Source organism: Panthera tigris, chromosome A3, assembly GCF_018350195.1.
Source record: "Panthera tigris isolate Pti1 chromosome A3, P.tigris_Pti1_mat1.1, whole genome shotgun sequence".
NCBI lineage: Eukaryota > Metazoa > Chordata > Mammalia > Carnivora > Felidae > Panthera > Panthera tigris.
This window is the reverse complement of record NC_056662.1, coordinates 138723930-138747057: the sequence shown is the minus strand read 5'-3', so window position 1 is coordinate 138747057 and position 23128 is coordinate 138723930. Positions and strand designations below refer to the sequence as shown.

Sequence of the window (23128 nt, the reverse complement as noted above, 5' to 3'; positions counted from 1 at the left end):
GTCGCTGAAACGTGCGGTTGGTAATTAGAGATGTGAATTACTGTGGGAGGTCATGTACGCGTGCGACCTCCCGGCGAGGCGGTCCCTTCGTTTTATGCTTTTGTTACGTGTTTCTTCTTGCTGACTCATCTTTGGCTTCAACTGTGGAATTTCTGGTGAGGTCTGTGACATCATAAGCAAGATTCACGTAATTTAAAATGAGGAATCAGATTTTATCAGGAGATGTAATTGCCAGTGAACATTTTAACAAGATCCGAGTTAGAGACATGCTTATTGATCGAAAACCCCGGAGGTTGCAATCGCCTTGTTTCCCAAACGTACGCACGCGGGACGACAACCTTTTACAGCAGCAGGTCCGTCTGATACCTGAACAGAGACCTGGATTTTAAAGCTCCCGACTGTAGGTAGCTCCACTTCCCAGGATGCCCCGAGACCTGCGTTGGGAGAGGCCGACCGTACTCCATCCAGGGAAGGACTGACTTCCTCGGGCTCCTGGCTCCCTTCTGACCGGAAGGAGGGAGGAGAGTCTGTGCTGTTGGCTGAGGAGGAATTAACTTAGGTGGGCGTTTCGCCCAGACCCTAGAGCTTACCTGTCCCTGGGGGCAGCACCTGGTGACCTCAGGCCCAGAAGGGACAGTTCCGGAAGGGGAGGGGCCCTCCATGGCTGTCTGTGTCCTGTTGGCAGGGGGCAGGCCCTTCCCCCCTGTAGTGAGTACAGCCGTACAGCCGGTGGTGTTCCCTCCTTCTGGTGTCTCACCCGAAGAATGTGCTGTTTGGGTGCCCAGGGTGGTTTTGAATCTCTGATGCAGCACCTGCTATTTAAATAGAACCGACAGGTATTTTACTGAGATAAGGAAGGGTAAAAAATGCCTCTGGAGGAAAAATGCCTGAGAAGGTCCAGAGGAAACGTATTTGCATTTTAAAGGGTCTGGTACTTGCCGTTACCCTCAGGCTGGTCACCTCGTCCTGTCCCTGTCGTTCAGGCGGTGGTTTTGGATGAAAGGCTTCAGATTCTTTCCAGTGAACAGTAGATGTCACTTGTCCCCCCAGTCCATGCCCACACTGAAGTGGCTCGACTTCTCCTACTTCTGTGTCAAAGACTAAACCTCCCTGCTCTTGGGGACCCAGAGCCGTGAGGCCTGACCCCTCGCCCCTGAAGCCCGCCCTTCCGGACCGTGCTGATCCCACATCTGCTTTGATGCCGAACAGTTATGATTTTGTGATTTTTCAACCTAAGTTATTGGGTAAAATAGTTGTGTTTTCTAAAGTGTCTGCTGTTTTAGAGCCTGTAAATGTTATTAATTAGCTATGCTTAATTAAGCAAAGAATGAAGATTTAGGGAAATAAACCTGTCTCCACTTAAAGGAATGCTGGGCTGACGAGGCTGGGTTCTAACGAGCCTGGTGCCGCGCCTGTTAGTTGTTGGGAACGAATAAATCGGACCATACCGTTGACACTTGACATCGACTCTCCTTAGTTTTGATAGTTGTTTTGAACTCTTTTGAAATTTGGACAGATACCGTTTTGTTACAGCACTGAATTGCACTATTATGGAAGCAATCACACAAAATGTGCAAGTTCAGCATCGTAAATACCGTCACGCTCATTAACATCCACTCTTTATTTTTCACGAATCTCTGTTAGACTCCAGCTCTCGAGGACAGACATCCCTCGGGTACCCAGCGGGTTAGTGATTGCATTGAGGAGTTAACTAGTGAGGAATTAACTGTGATTATTTATATTTTAATCAAAAATGGTTTAAATGACACACTGCAGTTAGAATTAAATGCCATCTAGAATGAATGTTCCTGACAGGCAGATATTTTATTGTCTGTTTTATGAATTATTGTTGGTAAAAATGTAACCACAGAAATGCACCCAAATTCCATATGAGAATGTTTTTATTCTTTGAGTTAGCGTTTAGAAAAATAATTTGTATTTATAAAGTGTGACATAACTCTCACTTATTCCTACCAAAAATTATAACCCCTTCCACGGAAAATAAGTACTTTATGGTTAGCAGTGTTCACAGCAAACCTTGGAGGACGAGCTTCCGGAAACTGAACGCAAGGGCTCTGGAATGTTCTCTAATGGGGAAACCGGCTTCCCTTTGTAAAACAGAACTACGAGATGAAGGGGGCCTGAGCCCTGTGCCGTCTTTCCCTCAGTCTGAGAGCTGCCCACAGCTGCCTCCGTGCTCAGCCTCCGTCCCTGAGACACGAGGGCCCTGTGGGTCCCCAGACCTCAGCCTGTGGGAAGCAGCAGTGGCTTCCAGCTCCCTCCGGACACACCCCTGTCCCACATCACAGCCTCTGCTTCACCCCTTCCTCCTTGGGGTCTTTGGGTGACCAGCCCTCCACTAGCCTTCCGGGGTAACCTCCCCCTGCTTAGGGTACCCACCACCCGGCCACTGGACACCACTGGCACCCCCAGGCTGTGTCCTCAGCCACTCAGCTCAGACCTCTGTGTCTGTGGCCTGGCTCTTTGGTTACCATCCCCCAAACCAGTCTCATAATCTCAGTCCTGAAACCCGGTTGCCTTTCTGTGTTTTCGTGTCAGAGAGTCATATAGCACCACCCACAGAGCACATGGCAGTGTCCAGACCCTGCCCTCTGAAGCTTCGGAGGCACCCATGTTCCTTCTGGCTGCCTCAGGCCCTTTGCTCATGCTGCATCCCAACCCTCACCTCAGTCCCAGCCTCCCGTTAGCTCTGCTAATTCCCAGTGGCTGCGGCAGCCCTGCTCCTCCCTGATGGCCGCTCCCTCCTCTCCTGCGGCCAAAGCCCCGGCACCGTCTAGGCGTTCGATGCTCCCAGGCCTTGTGGGCCTTGTTCCCATCCACACGGTCGGTGCTCCTAGGCCGCATGGGCCTTGTTACAATGGCCAGGTTACGATTTGAACCAACCTAAGTCATGATTGCCTTTAGAAAGGCATGTCTGCAGCTTGGCCAATGATGCTGTTTAGGAGCGAATGCGAGTATTTCCCTTTCTCTTAGAAAGAGCCAGAAGACTTGGCTACTCGTATACGCGGAGCGTAGCCGCTGACAAGTACACGCCCTCCCGATCGTGTACATACCTGCGTCCGGGTGTGATTCTGTGAGTGGGAGGGAGAAGTTCTGATTCTGGCCTTTATGCTGAGAATTTATTTTACATTTATCATTAGCTGTTTCGGGTTTGAATAAAATCGCACCTTTTATTTTTGTGATAGCAACATTCTAACATCGCTTTGACAAATGAGTAGAACTCTTCATGGTAAAATATAGTTTATTCTGTTTCTCGTTTCTATCCTGCTGAATATTACCCTTAATGATTTCTCTTCAGATAGGTGTACTTTACCAAATGGCTCATTGTAATTATCTTTTCAAATGTTTATTTGTTTATTTTTAATAACTTATTGTCGAGTTGGCCAACATACTGTATGCAGTGTGCTCTTGGCTTTGAGAGTACGTTCCCGTGGTTCATCGCTTACACACGACACCCGGTGCTCATCCCAACAAGTGCCCTCCTCAGTGCCCATCACCCATTTTCCCTAAGTGTCACGGACTGAGAAGTGTAAAATTACCTCTCGTGCCATAAACCCCAGGACATTCAGAACCCGATGAGTTAGAAGCAGTCCTTCTAGAAAGGCGTGCGGTGTCGATGCATCATCACGGGCCCATGTTATCTTGATGAAAGAAATCCAAGTCTGGTCTTCTTCCGAAAAGTTTCATGGTTTGCGTAGCAAGGTAGAGAAATACCCACTTCTCCCCGTGTGTCATGAGAAATGCCAGAGACGCCAGGCTTCCTGCAGAGGAGGGAGCAGACGGAGGGTGGCCCGGGAAGCTGGCACCACGTGGGTTCTCCCCGGCTCAAGGATTTCCTGGGGAATGGGCACTTGGCGACGGGAGAATTGCATGTCCTCTGGAGAAGGGCTCTGTGGGTGTAAATGTTACACCCGTGCACACACACACACCACTTACAGGACAGTGTCTGCGCTGGAATTGGAGGCAGAAACAGAGAGGTCCAGGCAGAGGCGCTGGGTCGAGCCAGCACCACAGTGGGAGGGAGGCCCCGCGTCCTCCTGGGGCTCCTCCCTGGGCTGTGGGGGGCAGTGTGCTCAGGGGCCTTCTGGAGAGGTGGAGGTCAGGGTTTGCGGAGTGAACACGTGACGTGTGGTGGCCAGTATTCATGGGCATTGTAAGGGGAAGAGGCATGTGCCGGCACAGAGGAACCCCTGTGTTACCCGGTGTGGTCGTTACGCGTGCAGGGCAGTCCCGGAGCCGTGGCCCAGACACTTGAGGCGGATGCACAGAAGCCCTGGGGGGACGGTACGTGGGAGCCGCGGGGACGGTCAGCACAGGTGCAGCCGGGAGTGGCTCGGATTCGGGGCAGGCGCCGGACGTGGTGCCTGCGGGGACTCTGAGGGAGGGGCAGGAGTGCAGGTGCCGCGTGTAGGTGCACACACATGTGACACACGTGTGCACACCACAGTGTGCATACGCATCACACATGCACAGAGTACACACACCACAGATGTGCGTGCACACATCACGTACTTGTGCACACGCACCACACATACTGCACGCGTCACATGTGCACACATCACACATGCACATCACACGTGCATATGCATCACACACATGTGCACACACACAGCAAACACTGCACACACACGTACACACACCAGACACATACACCTTGCACATGCAATGCACACCCCCCATGCATATACACACACGCGCACATGCATTCTTCCCACATACACCAGGTTTCAGAGCTCTTTAGGGGGAGTCTCTTAGAGCCCACATTTCTGTTTTACTCCCCAGCCGGCGTGGAGGGAAAAGTCCAGACCCAGGGTCTGAAGGTTTTCACGCACAGAACAGGCTTCCTCCCCAGACCCAGTGTTTTCGGGTCACGGAGCAGAGGCGTTACCCACTGGGGCAGTAGGTTCTCAGCGGTTAAGCAGAATCCCTCCACATCGAGGCGGAAAAGGCAGAGCTGTGAGTGGAGGCCCGTGAGGGGCTCTGGTGTCTCAGCAAACGCCTGCTTCTTTCTAGTGAGCAGAGTGAGACACAAGGTCCAAGTGGTTTGAACTTAAGAACTTTTCCCTAAATGTGCAATCTCTGCTGTCTGTGGAGTGTGAGCTGTGCATCATTCACAGGCTTGCACGTCAGAGTCCTTGACCCTGGGGCCACAGTTTGTTTTGTGTTAACCTAGTCTAGCTCAAGTTGTTTTAGTTTGCTACCTATTCTTTGTATGCTTGTCCTTTGGGCACCTCTCCTGGTCCACTATTCTGGCTGATTCTGCGTCCTCGGGTAGCATACCAGAAGGACTGAGAGCGCCAAGCTCAGGGGCCGATTTCTGTGTGACTGGGGTGGGTTACGGAACTTCTCTGTGGCTCACCAGTAAGGTGGGGAGAATCACAGTGCCCACATTACAGGGTTCTACGATGGCCCCGTTCGTAAATGACTGTGTTGGGAAGTGTGTAACGGGGGTACTAGTAACAACTTCACACGTTTTTACTATTATCATTAGGCAGGCTTCATTAAAGGTGAGTCATTATCATAGTACGACTATGATGTCTTAGGCGATTTGTATTCCTAATTTTTACTGGGTCACTATCCCGAGAACATAGGGCCCAAACTTTGATCTTGTGTGGTTTGCAGGTTTTGTCTTAATGAGACCACATAACTGTGTAATATGTTGTAACGTGGAATTTACACACAGCATCATCTACCGTCAGAGGCACAACACAAGCCTTCTTTCCTCGCTAGAAAAAACAATGCAGTGCCAGATGGCTCTGTAACTACACACTCCCGACAGTCACTGTTTCCACTGGAATGCTGCCCCAGGAGTTTGTGTGTTAGGACTAATCGTAATGGGCTTTTCTCGGTCAGAAGGTTTGTTTAGGACATTACTCAGCATATTTAGGGTTTTGCCTGTGATTTTCCAATCGCCCAGTGTGTCTTCTGTAGTGGATTGGGTGGTGGTTCCCAAGAAGATACACCTATGCCCTGAGAATCCCTGCAAAGTCATATGGCCAAAGGTGGGATTCAGAGAAGGGTCTTGAAAGGAGACGCTTGTCCTGAATTATTTGAGCGGACACTTAAGTGTGAGTACCTGTGTTCAGGGTGGGGGGTCAGGGGGACAGATGCACGGAGCAAAGGGGAGGTGAATGGGGAGACAGAGACCCGGATGCGGCCACGAGCCTGGGAGCTGGGAGAGAGGCGAGCCTCTGATTTCATTTTGTACTGAGGCCCTCAAAGACTGGGAAGATGGCCTTCTTGTTTTGCACCACCAAGTTTGTGACAATTTTATTACAGCAAGTTGGGACACTGACGCACCTTCAGTAAAGAATAGTTTGTGGGGCACCTGGGTGGCTCAGTTGGTTGGGCTTCCAGCTTCGGCTCAGGTCATGATCTCAGGGTTTGTGAGTTCGAGCCCCGTGTCAGGCTCTGTGCTGACAGCTCGGAGCCTGGAGCCTGCTTCAGATTCTGTGTCTCCCTCTCTCTCTCTGTGCCCCTCCCCTGCTCATGTTCTGTCTCTCTCTGTCTCAAAAATAAGTAAAAAAATAAATAAATAAATAAAAAAGAATACAGTTTGCAAGGGAATCTGAGCACAGACCTGCAGCTTCAGAAGTAGGTCCATAGTTGTTACATTTGCTGATGCTCTGGGGGAGCTCCTCCAGGGCCCCCAACCCTGGGGAGGTCGTGTCCACACCACCCAGCTGCTGGCTGCAGCCCTGGGCATCTGTCGTGGACCCACACTCTGGGTGCCCACAGCAGCGGCCTCCCTCCTGTGTGCACCCTGCAGAAATGGACCTTTGGTCATGTCGTGTGAAAGGAAAACAAAACAACAGGAATCGGAACATCAGAAATTGGGAGGGGATATGTGGATATCTCCTTAAATCACCCGATTTATTTTATTTTATTTTATTTTATTTTATTTTATTTTATTTTATTTTATTTTATTTTATTTTATTTTTAATTTTATTTTTAATTTTTAAAAATTTACATCCAAATTAGCATATCGTGCAACAATGATTTCAGGAGTAGATTCTTTAGTGCCCCTCTCCCATTTAGCCCATCTCCCCTCCCACAACCCCTCCAGCAACCCTCAGTTTGTTTCCTTATTTATGAGTCTCTTCTGTTTTGTCCCCCTCCCTGTTTTTATATTATTTTTGTTTCCCTTCCCTTGTGTTCATCTGTTCTGTGTCTTAAAGTCCTCGTATGAGTGAAGTCATATGATTTTTGTCTTTCTCTGACTAATTTCACTTAGCATAATACCCTCCAGGTCCACCCACGTAGTTGCAGATGGCAAGATTCCATTCTTTTTGATTGCCGAGTAATACTCTATTGTATCTATAGACCACATCTTTATCTGTTCATCCATCAGTGGACATTTGGGCTCTTTCCATACTTTGGCTATTGTTGATAGTGCTGCTATAAACATGGGGGGTTGCATGTGCCCCTTCGAAACAGCACACTTGTATCCCATGGATAAATGCCTAGTAGTGCAATTGCTGGGTCGTAGGGTAGTTCTATTTTTAATTGTTTTTTTTTTTTAATTTTTTTTTAACGTTTATTTATTTTTGAGACAGAGAGAGAAGAGCATGAATGGGGGAGGGTCAGAGAGAGAGGGAGACACAGAATCGGAAGCAGGCTCCAGGCTCCGAGCCATCAGCCCAGAGCCCGACGCGGGGCTCGAACTCACGGACCGTGAGATCGTGACCTGAGCTGAAGCCGGTGCTCAACCGACTGAGCCACCCAGGCGCCCCTATTTTTAGTTTTTTGAGTGGCTGCACCAGCCTGCATTCCCGCCAACACTGCAAAAGACATCCTCTTTCTCCGCATCCTCGCCAACATTTGTTGTTGCCTGAGTTGTTAATGTGAGCCATTCTGACAGGTGTAAGGTGGTATCTCATTGTGGTTTTGATTTGTATTTCCCTGATGATGAGTGAGGTGGAGCGTTTTTTCATGTGTCGGTTGACCATCTGGATGTCTTCTTTGGAGAAGTGTCTATCCATGTCTTTTGCCCATTTCTTCACTGGATTCTTTGTTTTTTGGGTGTTGAGTTTGATAAGTTCTTTATGCATTTTGGATACTAACCCTTTATCTGATATGTCATTTGCAAATATCTTCTCCCATTCTGTCGGTTGCCTTTTAGTTTTGCTGATTGTTTCCTTTGCTGTGCAGAAGCTTTTTATTTTGATGAGGTCCCAGTAGTTCATTTTTGCTTTTGTTTCTCTTGCCTTTGGAGACGATTTGAATAAGAAGTTGCTGCAGCCAAGATCAAAGAGGTTTTTGCCTGCTTTCTCCTTGAGGATTTTGATGGCTTCCTGTCTTACATGGAGGTCTTTCATCCATTTTGAGTTTATTTCTGTGTCAGGTGTAAGAAAGCGGTCCAGGTTCATTCTTCTGCGTGTCGCTGTCCAGTTTTCCCAGTACCACTTGCTGAAGAGACTGTCTTTATTCCATTGGATATTCTTTCCTGCTTTGTCAAAGATTAGTTGGCCATACGTTTGTGGGTCCATTTCTGGGTTCTCTATTCTGTTCTACTGATCTGAGTGTCTGTTCTTGTGCCAGTACCATACTGTCTTGATATTACAACTTTGTAGTATAGCTTGAAGTCCGGGATTGTGATGCCTCCTGCTTTGGTTTTCTTTTTCAAGATCGCTTTGGCTATTCGGGGTCTTTTCTGGTTCCATACAAATTTTAGGATTATTTGTTCTAGCTCTGTGAAGAATGCTGGTGTTATTTTGATAGGGATTGCATGGAATATGTAGATTGCGTTGGGTAGTATCGGCATTTTAACAATATTTGTTCTTCCTATCCAGGAGCATGGAATCTTTTTCCATTTTTTTGTGTCTTTTTCAATTTCTTTCATAAGCTTTCTGTGGTTTTCAGTGTATGGATTTTTCACCTCTTTGGTTAGTCTTATTCCTAGGTATTTTATGTTTTTTGGCACAACTGTAAATGGGATCAATTCCTTGATTTCTCTTTCTGTTGCTTCATTGTTGGTGTATAGGAATGCAACTGATTTCTGTGTGTTGATTTTATATCCTGCGACTTTGCTGAATTCATGAATCAATTCTAGCAGTTTTTTGGTGGAATCTTTTGGGTTTTCCATATAGAGTATCATGTCATCTGCGAAGAGTGAAAGTTTGACCTCCTCCTGGCCGATTTGGATGCCTTTTGTTTCTTTGTGTTGTCTGATTGCAGAGGCTAAGGCTTCCAATACTAGGTTGAATAACAGTGGTGAGAGTGGACATCCCTGTGTTGTTCGTGACCTTAGGGGGAAAGCTGTCAGTTTTTCCCCATTGAGGATGATGTTAGCGTTGGGTCGTTCATATATGGCTTTTATGATCTCGAGGTATGCTCCTTTTATCCCTACTTTCTTGAGGGTTTTTATCAAGAAAGGATGCTGTATTTTGTCAAATGCTTTCTCTGCATCTATTGAGAGGATCATATGGTTCTTGTCCTTTCTTTTATTGATGTGATGAATCACGTTAATTGTTTTGCAGATATTGAACCAGCCCTGCATCCCACGTATAAATCCCACTTGGTCATGGTGAATAATTTTTTTAATGTATTGTTGGATCTGGTTGGCTAATATCTTGTTGAGGATTTTTGCATCCATGTTCATCAGGGAAATTGGTCTGTAGTTCTCCTTTTTAGTGGGGTCTCTGTCTGGTTTTGGAATCAAGGTAATGCTGGCTTCATAGAAAGAGTTTGGAAGTTTTCCTTCCATTTCTATTTTTTGGAATAGCTTCAAGAGAATAGGTGTTAACTCTTCCTTAAATGTTTGGTAGAATTCCCCTGGAAAGCCATTTGGCCCTGGACTCTTGTTTTTTGGCAGATTTTTGATTACTAATTTGATTTCCTTACTGGTTATGGGTCTGTTCAAATTTTCCATTTCTTCCTGTTTCAGGTTTGGTAGTGTATATGTTTCTAGGAATTTGTCCATTTCTTCCATACTGCCCATTTTATTGGCATATAATTGCTCATAATATTCTCTTATTATTTATTTTTGCTGTGTTGGTTGTGATCTCTCTTCTTTCATTCTTGATTTTATTTATTTGGGTCCTTTCCTTTTTCTTTTTGATCAGACTGGCTAGTGGTTTATCAATTTTGTTAATTCTTTCAAAGAACCAGCTTCTGGTTTCATTGATATGTTCTACTGTTTCTTGGTTTCGATAGCAATAATATCTGTTCTCATCTTTGTTATTTCCTGTCTTCTGATTTGGGGTTTTATTTGCTGTTCTTTTCCCAGCTCCTTAAGGCGTAAGGTTAAGTTGTGTACCTGAGATCTTTCTTCCTTCTTTAGGAAGGCCTGGATTGCTATATACTTTCCTCTTATGACCGCCTTTGCTGCGTCTCAGAGGTTTTGGGTTGTGGTGTTATCATTTTCATTGGCTTCCATATACTTTTTAATTTCCTCTTTAACTGCTTGGTTAGCCCATTCATTCTTTAGTGGGATGTTCTTTAGTCTCCAAGTATTTGTTACCTTTAAATCACCTGTTTTAAACTTGGGTCTTGGGGCACGAGGGTAGCTTTGTCAGTTAAGCGTCCGACTCTTGATTGGCTCAGGGTGTGACCTCACGGTTGGTGAGATCAAGCCCGAGTTGGGCTCTGTGCTGACAGCGCGGAGCCTGCTTGGGATTCTCTCTCTCTCTCTGCCCCTCCCCCCTCACATGCACTCGCTCTTGTGCTCACTCTCTCTCTCAAAATAAATGAAGAAACTTAAAAATAAACCCGAGGCTCCACTACAAACCGAGAATAGTTCACAGGTCAGACAGAAGGCAGCGGTACCTGGGTGCACACACGCACACTCGCGATGCCGAGAGGATGCAACCAGGTATTCAGTTTCCAAAGTTTGCACCTGAAGCTGGGCTTTGCTTCAAAAAAAATTAAATGTGTAAGTTGAGTTTAAAATTGGGGAAGATACCCATATCTTTAAAAAATGATTTTCAATTAATTCTTGAGGACTAAGCTTTTAAAGAATATTTTCCCTTTTGAGTTTGCTTGGAACTATATTCTAAGGACCTATTTTCAGTATTAAATATTTAAACATTTTCAGTTTTCAGTTTAAAATGATAAAATACATGGTTTAACAAATTTGGAAAAATATAATCTTTCATTTCTTAGAGAGGTTCTTTCATTTTCCTTGTAAATATCTATTTGTCAATCAAGTATTTTAACTTTTATCCTGTATTCTGTCATAGTGGTGACTGGTAAATATGGAATACAGGATTTGGAGATGAACGTGGCATATTTATTAATTCAGCAAAGATACGACATTTCAGTGAGGTTGAACAACTGAAGTTTTGTGAACATCTCAACAGTTTTTCTAGAAAAATCTCCAAAGTCACCATTATCTACATTGATTGTTAGGATTTGAAATGCAATGGAAACCAGGGTTTACAGCTAAAATCTGTTGAAATCAAAATAAATGGCATTTTAGGGGCGCCTGGGTGGCTCAGTCTGTTGAGCATCGGACTTCAACTCAGGTCATGATCTTGAGGTCCATGAGTTCGAGCCCCATGTTGGGCTCTGTGCTGACAGCTGGAGCCTGGAGCCTGCTTCGGATTCTGTGTCTCCCTCTCTCTCTCTGCCCCTCCCCTGTTCTCATGCTCTCTACCTCCCCCCCCCAAAAAAATAAATAAACATTAAGAAAAATAAATAAATGGCATTTTAAAAAGAAATTTGTTCATTTAAAATCCAGAGAGTTACTTAAAAAATTCTTTTCCCATTTTAACTCTCTGGATATAATACAAGTAATAGATACGTATTTTATATTCTGATGTTAATATGGTGACAATGTCAAACATCCTTAATTGACGTTTAGGATATTGGAATAATATTCACCTAAAACCATTGTGTTTCTCTAAGATTTAAGAAATTGGAGTCCAGCTCTGAAGTGCTAATAACAAACGATAACAGAGAAACAACACACGTGTAAGGTCACCTCTTTGTATAGGCAATACCTTCATTCTGGCATCTGAAACGAAACGGGGCAAAGTGGGACGTACAAAGCTTAATGGATCAGATGTAATTATATTAAAAAATTTAATCTTTATTTGTTTTTGACAGAGAGAGAGAGAGAGACAGGGCTCTCTCTCTGAACGGGGGAGGGGGGGCAGATAGAGAGGGAGACACAGAATCCGAAGCAGGCTCCAGGCTCCGAGCTGTCAGCACAGAGCCCGACGCAGGGCTCGAACCCACATCCCACGAGATCCTGACCTGATCCGAAGTTGGACAGTTAACTGACGGCCATCCAGGCACCCCTGATTTAATTATACTTTTAAAAATTAATTTCTAAGTTGGATAATATTGGAATTTAAAACTGGCTTGACATGAAAACATCGAACACAGTCTGCTGGGTTAACAGAACCCGGAGCGGAACCAAGAGGACAAAGTTAGGAACTAGGAAAGAGCAGGTGAGCTGAGGAGCTTCCCACCCGGGCAGGACACAAACCCCAGAAAAGTGAGGGTCGCCTGGGCCACAGGAGTCACCCACCTTGTAAGCGCAGGGTGCACAGGTCTCTTTACTCTTCCTCCTCTGACTCAGGTGAGGACCAGCCCATGTCCTTGCAAATTGAGTGCTTCAGGCATCGGATTTATTTCCTGGTCTTCACTTGATCAGATTCCATTGCAGCCCGCAGATTCGTTTTCATCAGGGTGGAATCAAATGCTCTTAGCTTTGTGATTTCCGTTTTCGTAGGTGGGATGGGGGGGGGGGGCAGGAGGAGTCTGCACAGCCCGTCCTGCGTCCCAGCGGTGGGTACTGGGATGTGCCGGGCGCACCAGGAGCGTGGCTCGGTGGGCGGGCGGTGTGGCCCGTGGGGCCCTACGAGTTTCACGCTGTTCCTGCTGAGCCGGCGTGGGGTTCAAGGAGGCACAGAGCACCCGGGAGACACGGGACAGCCCTGGACCACAGGAGCAGGGCCACCGGGCCCCCCCGGAGCCCATCCCCAGCCCTTCCCCAGCATAGACACTTTGCGCAGCCCTGACAAGGGTCCCTGTGGCCTGCTGGTGGGCAGGCTAACGTCCCCTGCCTCCCTGTGGCCTGCTGGTGGGCAGGCTAACGTCCCCTGCCTCCCTGTGGCCTGCTGGTGGGCAGGCTAACGTCCCCTGCCTCCCTGTGGCCTGCTGGTGGGCAGGCTAACGTCCCCTGCCTCCCTGTGACCTGCTGGTGGATAGGCTAACGTCCCCTGTCTCCTTGTGCCTTGTCTGCACTGGCCAGGATTCCCGGTCGTGAACTCTTCTTACCTACAACGTTTATCTTGCTTTTTAAAATTCCTCGTCAGGAAGTAGTAGTTTTCAGTTTATTAAAGACTACCACTCGGTGGTCAAATCTCAGCCACGTGTGTTGTATCAGATGCGGCTTTGCACGGTTACTCCCGTAAGAGGGGGTTGTAAGGGTGACGCGGTTTGTCTGTGTGGGGACCGGTACCAGCCGGTCCACGCCCCTCCCCTGGGAGCTCTTGGTAGCAGCCACTTGTGCATGGGTCATACTCCCATAGGGACCAAATGCCGATTTCCCCGCGGTTCTCGGGCGCAGTCCCATCGTGCCCATGTGTCAGAAGTGCACCCGCAAGTTAAGCTCCTTCAGGCGGGTTTGCGGTGGGTTGTTCCGATCCTGGTGCCGCATCCTTCACAGCGGGGTGAAGGAGGGGGTGCAGGGACATCCTTGTCATCCCCTGAGTCTGTATCTACGGAAGTTCATCGGGGCCACAGGAACAAGAGAAACATCTCCAGGTGGATTTGTGGCCCCATCTGCCCTCAGACAGGACCTGCCTGGCACCTGCTGGGGCGTGAACCTCAAGCTGTATAGGTGGGATTTCAACGCCATCTGGAGAATTTAACTTCCAAGTGAGAAGTGAGGTGTCCTGGGGTCAGTCGTGGTCCAGCCCTCCCCTCGCCCCTCCCTCATCCCTCCCCTCACCCCTCCCCCGCACCCCCTCTCCCTCCCCCAGCCCTCCCCACACCTTCCCTGCTTCTCTATCTGCACCTCCTCCTGGGCTCACTCTTCCTCTAGACCATCCTCAGGGGTTCCTGTGATAAAGGTGTCTTTAGTACAAAAACCTCTTATTTCCCTGCCCCCTTTTTCTGGAAAGAGTGGTGGGATTCTAGTTTTACTTTTCATCGCTTTTTGAGGTTTCATTCGTTTCCTCCTCCTCCCCTTGTTGCTGGTGGGAAGTCCGCGTCCTCCCGGCTGCGCAGAATGAGCCAGCAGGCCTCCTTCCAGACACAGGGGGAACCGCACGCTCAGTCTGCGGGCCGGAGCTGAAGGTCCTTGGAAAACAGCTTTGAACCTTAGACATTCTTACCGTGCAGTGCCAGTAACACATACCAGTGAAATTAGCCCGAAATTCTGAACGCACGAGGCGTCACAGTGCTGTTACTGTGGGGCTGGGTGAGAGCCCTAGGTCTTTCCCGCTCGCTCTCACCAGTGAGCCGTGCAGGCGCGGGTCGGCCCCTTATCTCGTTCAGGGTGGAGTTTCCTCGTCTACAGAATCATTTATAAGGAGGCGCTTGATGACGTGGTTTGATCCTTCAGCGTTCTGTACCCATTTTTGAAAATTGAGCTCTTGGTGTGTTGCAGGTTCGGGACTAGGCATCGAGGACTCAGAAATGAGTAAGGCAGGGGCCCCTCTCTCCTTAACTCAGTTTCACGGGAAGAACTGAAATGGAGTTAAAATGTTACCATAAACTGGACGGTCGGCCGCACACGGTCTCTCTGGGGGAGGCCGGGGGGAGAAGAGGCCTGACTTGGCGCGTGAGGGGACTGCCCTGGTGTAAATACTGTCGCGGCTCGTTTCAGGCTGCCAGTGGTTTCATTACAGCTTCTGACATCCGACTGTTCAGCGGTCCGCTGTCCTGTGCTGGCACAGGGACGGCTTCCGTGAGCGAATCTAGCGGAGCAGGTACAAACTCCCGGTGGCTCAGTGCGGATGCCGGTGGCCCCTGGGGAAGCAGGGCTGCCGTGCGTCTGCCTGGCCGGAAGGACGGACAGGAACCCACCCGCCCCGTCTCGCGGGGCGCCTGGATTCCGTTAGCCTCTTTGTGACCGTTGCCTCTTTGGGATCGTGGGTTAAGTGTCACATCTCCATGATCTGCCGAGATGCCTTTTGGGAAACCGGAGGGCGTCTTTAAACACACCCAGCAGCTTTGCTGCTAAGAAATTACCTTCTTCAGAAAATGGTTTTAGGGAAACCTCGCGTTGTCTGTCATCTTTTTCTGTTCTTTTTGAAGATACCTGCCTGTCTCAAAGCTGCAGGACCCGGAACAGATCATTCCCACCAGTAAGGCAGACGTGTGGGTTTCTTTCAACAGGCGACGAGGCGATTTTCCACTCTTAACGCGATGTTTACAGTGCAGAGTTTCTTCTTTGAACAAAGTTAGTGCTGAAATTTACAGAAAGACAAGGTAATTTGATTTCAGTTGTATTAGATAAATAACGTGAGAGAGAATCATGCCACTTTTTTGTTATGAAGTGGCTATTAATCACCATTCAACATTTCTAATGGAATAAATTTTCACAGGTTAGGTTATTTTATAATTTTATGCTTTCTGTTGAGCATCTGTGACTTCTGCTGACTGGTATGTTTGAAATAAAACCTATCTCAAATCCAGAATCATCAGATCTATAGTTAATTCTTAACCGTGCACACACACCAGGCTGACCAGGTGTTCCTGTGTTAAATGCGTCAGATCAAGTTTTCAAGTTGCAGCTCAGCCTTGTGATTCTTCTTTATAGGTGAACAAGTGAGATGTGATTTTCATAGTAGACCTGGAAACATCCCGTGATTAATAATTCATGGAAAAATTTTTGTTTCCAGTAGATTTAGTACCATAAGGATATGTGGTAGTCCTGAGTCACGGGGTCGCTGCCAAAAGAGAGAAAAGAATTCTGGATAATAATATCGACATTCCCATCCTGTTTTATATTTAAAGCAAATGTCAGAAAGTGGAATGTCAGTTTATCATCTATTTTGTCAAGAATACAGTGGTTTCTACAAAGCTCGTATATTCTAGATGTTTACCTGAAATATTTTAGCTCCATGAGCTACTCAATAAAAGTGTAATTAAATACACAGATCTAGTGTTATTTACATTTTAATGAATAAAAAATAAATGGTGTAGTAAACCTTGTTTTAATATTTGGCATCACCAAAGGAAAATACTCTTAGTTTTCCTTGAAAGGAACGCACGTGCACACACATGCAGGTACACAGGCATACACACATGCACACACACATGTGCACACATATACACATATATCTGCACATATACACATATATATCTGCACATACACACACCTGCACACATATACGCATGTGCACATATATGCCTGCACATACACACAGATACGCACACGTGCACACATACACATCTGCACACACCCGCATACGTGTATACATTCACACATGCATATACATGTGCACTTGTACGGCTACATGAGTGCACCTGCACACACTTGTGCACATTTGCACATGGGTGTACATATACACTTGTGCATATACACACATGCACACACACATGTACACTTGTGCGCTTATGTACATGCATCAAACGATATGCTTGTCCACGTACACACATGCATACCCATATACTCTTGTGCATATACCCACATGCGCATATACACACGTGCACTTGTCTACGTGCACATATACATTTGTGCATGTACACCCATGCGTACACATACACACATGCACCGACACACATTCCTGTGCACATACACACCTGCACACACATACTTGTACGTGTACACACATACACACTTGTGCCTGCACACACGTGCAGGTGTCCACGTGCACACATACATGTACACACACTTGTGCATACACACACACGTCGTCCTCTTGGAACTGTCTCTTCCTTGTGGGCGTCCAGCAGTAGTGTGCAGTGTGGGACGGCATTGCCTTATCCCTGGGACAAGAGACAGTGCTGAACATGTAAATGTATTCTGAGCAAGGCAAGGAGGAGGCAGCAGACAGACCCCATTGCCAAAGTTGAGGTTATGGTGACGTCACCCAGAGACACTACTTGCTTGACCGCAGAGGAACGTCCAGTTTGTAGCTCTTACAGCTGCACCTGACGTCCGCACTCCGGTGCTGATTGTATTATGGCAGAGCGGAGGTTTTGTTATCAGAATGTAACAAGGGTTGATGTGAATCTACCTGCTCCTTGTAAGGAGTTTTCTTCCGTCACACTAGAAAAGACACAGCACAGGCTGCACAGTTTGCCGGCACAGATTTCTGGGCAGAAGCACGTTATATGTCATTTTTCTTCCCGGGAAACTTTTCATTTTTTTTTTGGAAAGCAGTCACCTCAATTTGTGAAGATACAAAATCCAATCATCGAGAGTTGCCAGAAAACCAAATATATATAAATCACATTCATTCTCAGACACAATCTGGTTTCTGAAGGGAAAAATGTATCCCCTGACGAAAATGAGTCGGGCTCCCTTTGAGTAACTGCCTTTTCCTCAGTTAATGTGCATAGGTTTCCAGAAAAATCTACCAAGACATATGTGCCTGCTTCCATTAAACGTAAAGACTAGGTGGTATTTTTTCTGTTTGGCAAATGTAGAAACTGGTTAGAATGCGTTTTATGCCAGAACAACTTCTGTAATTAAGATATTTCCTTTCTCCAGAATAGAATGGTCTGTTGGGTGACAAATCCCGCTTTCCTTCTCTCCCAGTTGGCCTTTTCTTTTCTAAGAAGTGGAAAACCCGGCTTCCTGGCTTGAATTTGGGGCCAGTACTGGTGACAATAACATTATGCACCTGTGTTGGGAGGCTCCCCCCACCCCCACCCCGCCCTGGCACAGCGCTGGTCCACGAAGAGACAGCCAAAAGGATTCAAATGTACCAACCAAGGGCACGTTGGTTTTTAATGTCAGAGGATTTCTATAGAATAATTTTATGTTGAAAGAGAAACTGACTTGTGATAAATTGGTCTCTTGGAACTGTGGTCACAAATTTGGCTTTTTCTCCGGCTGACTTTGTGGGAACACTTGCTCCCCGCAAGTGGGGTGACCCCTGTGTGCTCCCTGCAGGTGGGGTGACCCCCTGTGTCCTCCCCGCAGGTGGGGTGACCCCTGTGTGCTCCCCACAAATTGGGTGACCCCCCCCGTGTGCTCCCCGCAGGTGGGGTGACCCCCTGTGTGCTCCCCGCAGGTGGGGTGACCCCTGTGTGCTCCCCACAAATTGGGTGACCCCCTGTGTGCTCCCCGCAGGTGGGGTGACCCCTGTGTGCTCCCCACAAATTGGGTGACCCCCAATGTGCTCCCCGCAGGTGGGGTGACCTCCTGTGTGCTCCCCGCAGGTGGGGTGACCCCTGTGTGCTCCCCGCAAATTGGGTGACCCCCTGTGTGCTCCCTGCAGGTGGGGTGACCCCCTGTGTGCTCCCCGCAGGTGGGGTGACCCCTGTGTGCTCCCCGCAAATTGGGTGACCCCCTGTGTGCTCCCTGCAGGTGGGGTGACCCCCTGTGTGCTCCCCGCAGGTGGGGTGACCCCTGTGTGCTCCCCACAAATTGGGTGACCCCCTGTGTGCTCCCCGCAGGTGGGGTGACCCCTATGTGCTCCCCACAAATTGGGTGACCCCCCATGTGCTCCCCGCAGGTGGGGTGACCCCCTGTGTGCTCCCTGCAAATTGGGTGACCCCCTGTATGCTCCCCACAGGTGGGGTGACCCCTGTGTGCTCCCTGCAAATTGGGTGACCCCCCCCGTGTGCTCCCTGTAGGTGGGGTGACCCCCTGTGTGCAGGGCTGCCGGGAGCACCCAGGCGGTCCTTGAATCGTCATAAGCGTTGCTGCCCTATCATGAATCGTCGGAATTACCCGTCCTAATCCTCTCGCAAGAGTTGTCAGTGCTAAGGTAGGGGAGCATCGTCAGTGTCATAGATCAGGAAGGAAGCAGAGGACATTGTTGTGTTCAGAGAGCCGATGTGTTTGTTCTTTTTCTGGAAATCAAAGCTCAGAAGGGAGAAGAGGAGAAGTCCTTTCGTTTGTTCTTACTATTTCTGGGGTGTGTGTGCATCACCGGGTCACACGTATTCCCTGCGAGTAACAATAAAACATACACACCATCCCCCTGTGTGTGCATGTGGAGAGACTGAGGTGAGACAGGCTGTATTTACCAGATGTCCCTTTTCCTCCGGCTTTGGGTGGAGGAGAGGGGACGGGGTGGGGGGGGGGGGGGGGAGGGACGGCCGCCGGTACAGGTGCTCGTGGGCGCCTCTGGGCGTCCCCTCCCCCGCCTCTGCCGGGGCCGTTTCGGACGGAGCGGGAAGTAACTGCACCCTTTCTGTTCTCATGTGGAACGTTGGTAAAGACGCCCCTTCACGTAAGGTGACCTACACTCAACGAGACGCAGCGTAAACTTAATGAAATCGTGCTCTCTCTGGAGAAGCCGCGTTTAGCAAATGCTGTGACTCAGATGGCCATGCTTAGCAAAAAGGTAGGACACGAGATGAAACGCAGAGAGGGATCTGGACGGCTCCGGGCGAGGCAGGAAGGAGGCGCCCTGCAGGGATGCGCCGGCTCGCTGACCTCTTTTCCGAAGGCCCACCGTGCAGTCTCCGGGGTTCTGTGCGAGAATTGCTCTGTCGGCGTGCGGGACGCTGTCTCCTTCCTTACATAGAGGACTTGTTCTTTTAGTGCAGAAGGCAAAATGTAGTCCTGTTCTCATTAAAGCACAGATCGTGTTAAGGAGAATGTCCCCCACATTCTGGAAAGATAGAACATGTTAGAAAAACCAATAAACTCGTAGCATTTTTAGGATGCCTGTCTCAGGGGCTAATTTTACAGAATGTGCTTAAAATGTAATAGTTTTTCTGTCATTAATAGCTTTAAATTAAATTGAAACTGTCTCCTCTGGAGGCAACCCCATTATCAGACCTAACACACATATTTTGCACAGATTTTTTCCAGACTGTTTTGTCTTTTTATTTCTTTAACTGTGCATTTCATAAAGCACACATTTTTAATTTCAGTGAACTCTGGTTACCCAGTTTGCTTCTTTTCACTTTAGTTTTTTTTGTTTGCTTTTACTGATCTCGCTCCTCTTTCTTGTGCTAAACCTGCTGCCGTAACTTTCTGCTTCGTTCTTGAAGTTTTATAGATTTTTATTCTTACACGTAAGTCTGGGATCCGTCGTGGGTACTTTCTGGGTAAGTAGTGAAGTACAGACCGGGGTTCATCTAGTCATAGATGGCGCTCTGACTATTCAAGCGGCATTTTGTAAAAAAGGCTACTCTTCCCTTATTAAACCTTGTTAGCCTTTTTTAAAATTTATTTATTTATTTTGAGAGAGAAGGAGAGCATCCCAAGCAGGCTCCATGCTGTCAGCACAGAGCCCAATGTAGGACTTGATCCCACGAACTGCAAGATCATGACCTGAGCCAAAACCAAGAGTCAGACACTTAACTGACTGAGCCACCCAGGCACCCCTTTTCTTTGGCCCTTTTAATTACAAATCTATCAGCTACATCTCTGTGGATGTATTTCTGGACTCTCATACGTACACGCACACACCCCTCTTCTTATGCCTGCTGATTGTTGTAGCTTTACGGAAAGCCTAGAAATCACCTGTGTCTCTCACCACCCTACAGTCGATCCCTGAACAACACGGGTTTGAACTGCACCGGTCCCCTTATACATACGTGAATTGTTTTTTCAATAAATACAGCACAGTGCTGTAATGTATTTTATCTTTCCTGTGATTGTCCTAGTAACATTTTTTTTCTCTAGATTACTTTATTGTAAGAGCACAATGTATAATACATATATAAAATATGTGTTAATCTACTGTTTATGTTGTTGATATGGCTTTGGTCAGCAGTAGGCTGATAGTAGTTAAGTTTTGGGGGAGTCAAAAGTTATGTGTGGATTTTTAACTGTGCAGAGATCAGTGCCCCAGCCCTATGTCGTTCAAAAGTATATACAAAACTTGTTATTAATCCGCATGTTTCTGCTGGTAATCAGATAATTTAATACTGAAGACAGAGAAAACCAGATGACAACTTTATTGTTCTGTAACTTTAGGGATTATAGCTGAGTCTCCTGAAAGTCTGTTTCAAGTATTAATATCTAATGAATTTCAAGGATGAATGCCAATCCGTCAAACAAACGGTTTAATTTTCTAAGTCGTGTGACTATTAAATCCAGTCAGTATGTGAATTGAAGTTCTGAGGGCAGTGGGGATGGAGGGGAAGATATAAGTTCTATAGTATTTGAAAGAACAAAACCGTGACTTTAATTCCAAAATTAATTCTTTTTAATGTTTATTTATTTTTGAGACAGAGATAGAATGCGAGTGGGTTGGGGCAGAGGGAGGCACAGAGTCTGAAGCAGGCTCCGGGCTCCCAGCTGTCAGCACAGGGCCTGACGCGGGGCTCGAACTCAGGCTGTGAGATCATGACCTGAGCCAAAGTCGGATGCTCAACCGACTGAGCCACCCAGGCGCCCCAATTCCAAAATTAACAACGCACACTGTAATTTTGCTTCCCAAAAGTAAGTGCCTTCTTGTATTAGGATGCTTATATTCAGTAACTCACTGGAGTTCTTTACGTTTATTTTATTTTCCATACTCCTCTTAAAGCTTTTGACTTCCTAATCACGTGTTGAGACGTGTGGCAATTTTTTGCCCCAAAATAATGCCCAGTAGTAACGCGAACTGATCGTAGGAGGTATTTGGGTAGCTGAGAAAAGCATCCGCCGTATGTAATTCAAAACCAGCCAACCGCACTGGGTGGGGCCCCGGGGCCCCTCGTAGGACGCGCACGCCTTCGGCAGAGAGGCCACAGCTGCTCGTCCAGGAGCGGATATGAGACCTGGCGGCAGTGGTAGGGTGAATCCCCCACAGTTCACCGTAAGCATTAATAAATGATGAGAAGTTTCCCAGAAGACTGTACGCGTCACGTTGCCCTGGAGCTTAAATCCGGAAGGGGATGAACTGGGCGCTGAGAGAGACCACGGAGAGGTCACCTGCTGCTCAAGGCGGGAACCGAAACGGGAGTATCTTTCCCCAGGGGCTGAGCGTCTGTGTTGTGAGGCGCACCGCACGGATGAAGGAAAGAACGTTCGTTAGGACTTCCGGTAGAATATGACATATTTTTGTATAAATCACCAGCACCATGTGCCACACTGAAAAGCAAACATTTGACTGTTTTATAGAACAAAAAAAATGGAAAAATGCTTTAGCAGAAATAAGCAGAAAACAGATGTAGAAATTAAATTCGTGATATTGAGAAAATTAGGATTTCTAAGAATACAGAGCAAAGAAAGACAAAAATATGATAAAGAGGATAAAGGTATGGAAGACAGAGCAAATTACAGAAATTCCAAAGAAGAAACGGAAGAGACACAGTAATCAAAGTACAATTACAGAACTTTCTCTCTTTTTTTTAAACGTTTGTTCATTTTTGAGAGAGATAGTGGGGGAGGAGGAGAGAGACGGGGAGACGGAGACTCCCAGGCAGGCTCTGTGCTGACTGCAGCGAGCTCGACAACAGGGCTTGAACTCATGAGCTGTGAGATCACGACCTGAGCTGAAGTCAGAAGTCAGACGTTCAACTGACTGAGCCACCCAGGCGCCCTTCGAAACTTTCTTGTACAGAATTTATTTCTGGCGTCCTCAGAAATACACTGTTGACCTTAGGAAATTCACAAGTGAAGGAGAATGAAGACTTGAGGGATTCCTGCAGGGCAAAGTAAGTAAATCCGCAAAGTGAAATAACAAGATGATGGTCATTAACTGAACGTAATTCCCCTTCTCTTACAATTCACCTCGGGGGCACCGACCGACGCTTTGGAACGGCTTCCCAGTTGCCGGGGAAGAATTCTCCAGCAGGCACACCGTGTTTCACTGTGTCGGGGCTTGGAGACGCGGCCAGGCGCTCAGCGCGGCTCCCTGGGCACAGCCCGGCCAGGTCTTGGTTCCTGCTGCTCTGTATTTTCTTTACGGCAGATACGTAATTCACACACCGCTCTCTTCACCCAAAGTGAGCGGTTTAGCGGTCTGTCGTGTCCTCGAGCTGTGCTGTCATTGCCACAATCTACTTCAAGGACGTTTCACACCCAGCGAAAGAACTCCGTACCCGCCGAGCACTCCGTCCCCGTTGTCCCTCCCGCCAGGGTGCC

The 23128-nt window shown here is 47.5% G+C and overlaps 1 protein-coding gene across 1 annotated transcript in view; it reads left to right on the top strand.

Moving 5' to 3' along the window:
- Nucleotides 1-259: 259 nt before the first annotated feature.
- The window catches only part of SNTG2 (syntrophin gamma 2), a 172850-nt gene continuing 149981 nt past the window's right edge, over nt 260-23128 (top strand). Inside the window, exon 1 of the mRNA XM_042982606.1 lies at nt 260-353. Coding sequence (XP_042838540.1) covers nt 267-353 — 87 coding nt within the window. The 5' untranslated portion in view covers nt 260-266. The remainder of the gene's footprint in view (nt 354-23128) is intronic.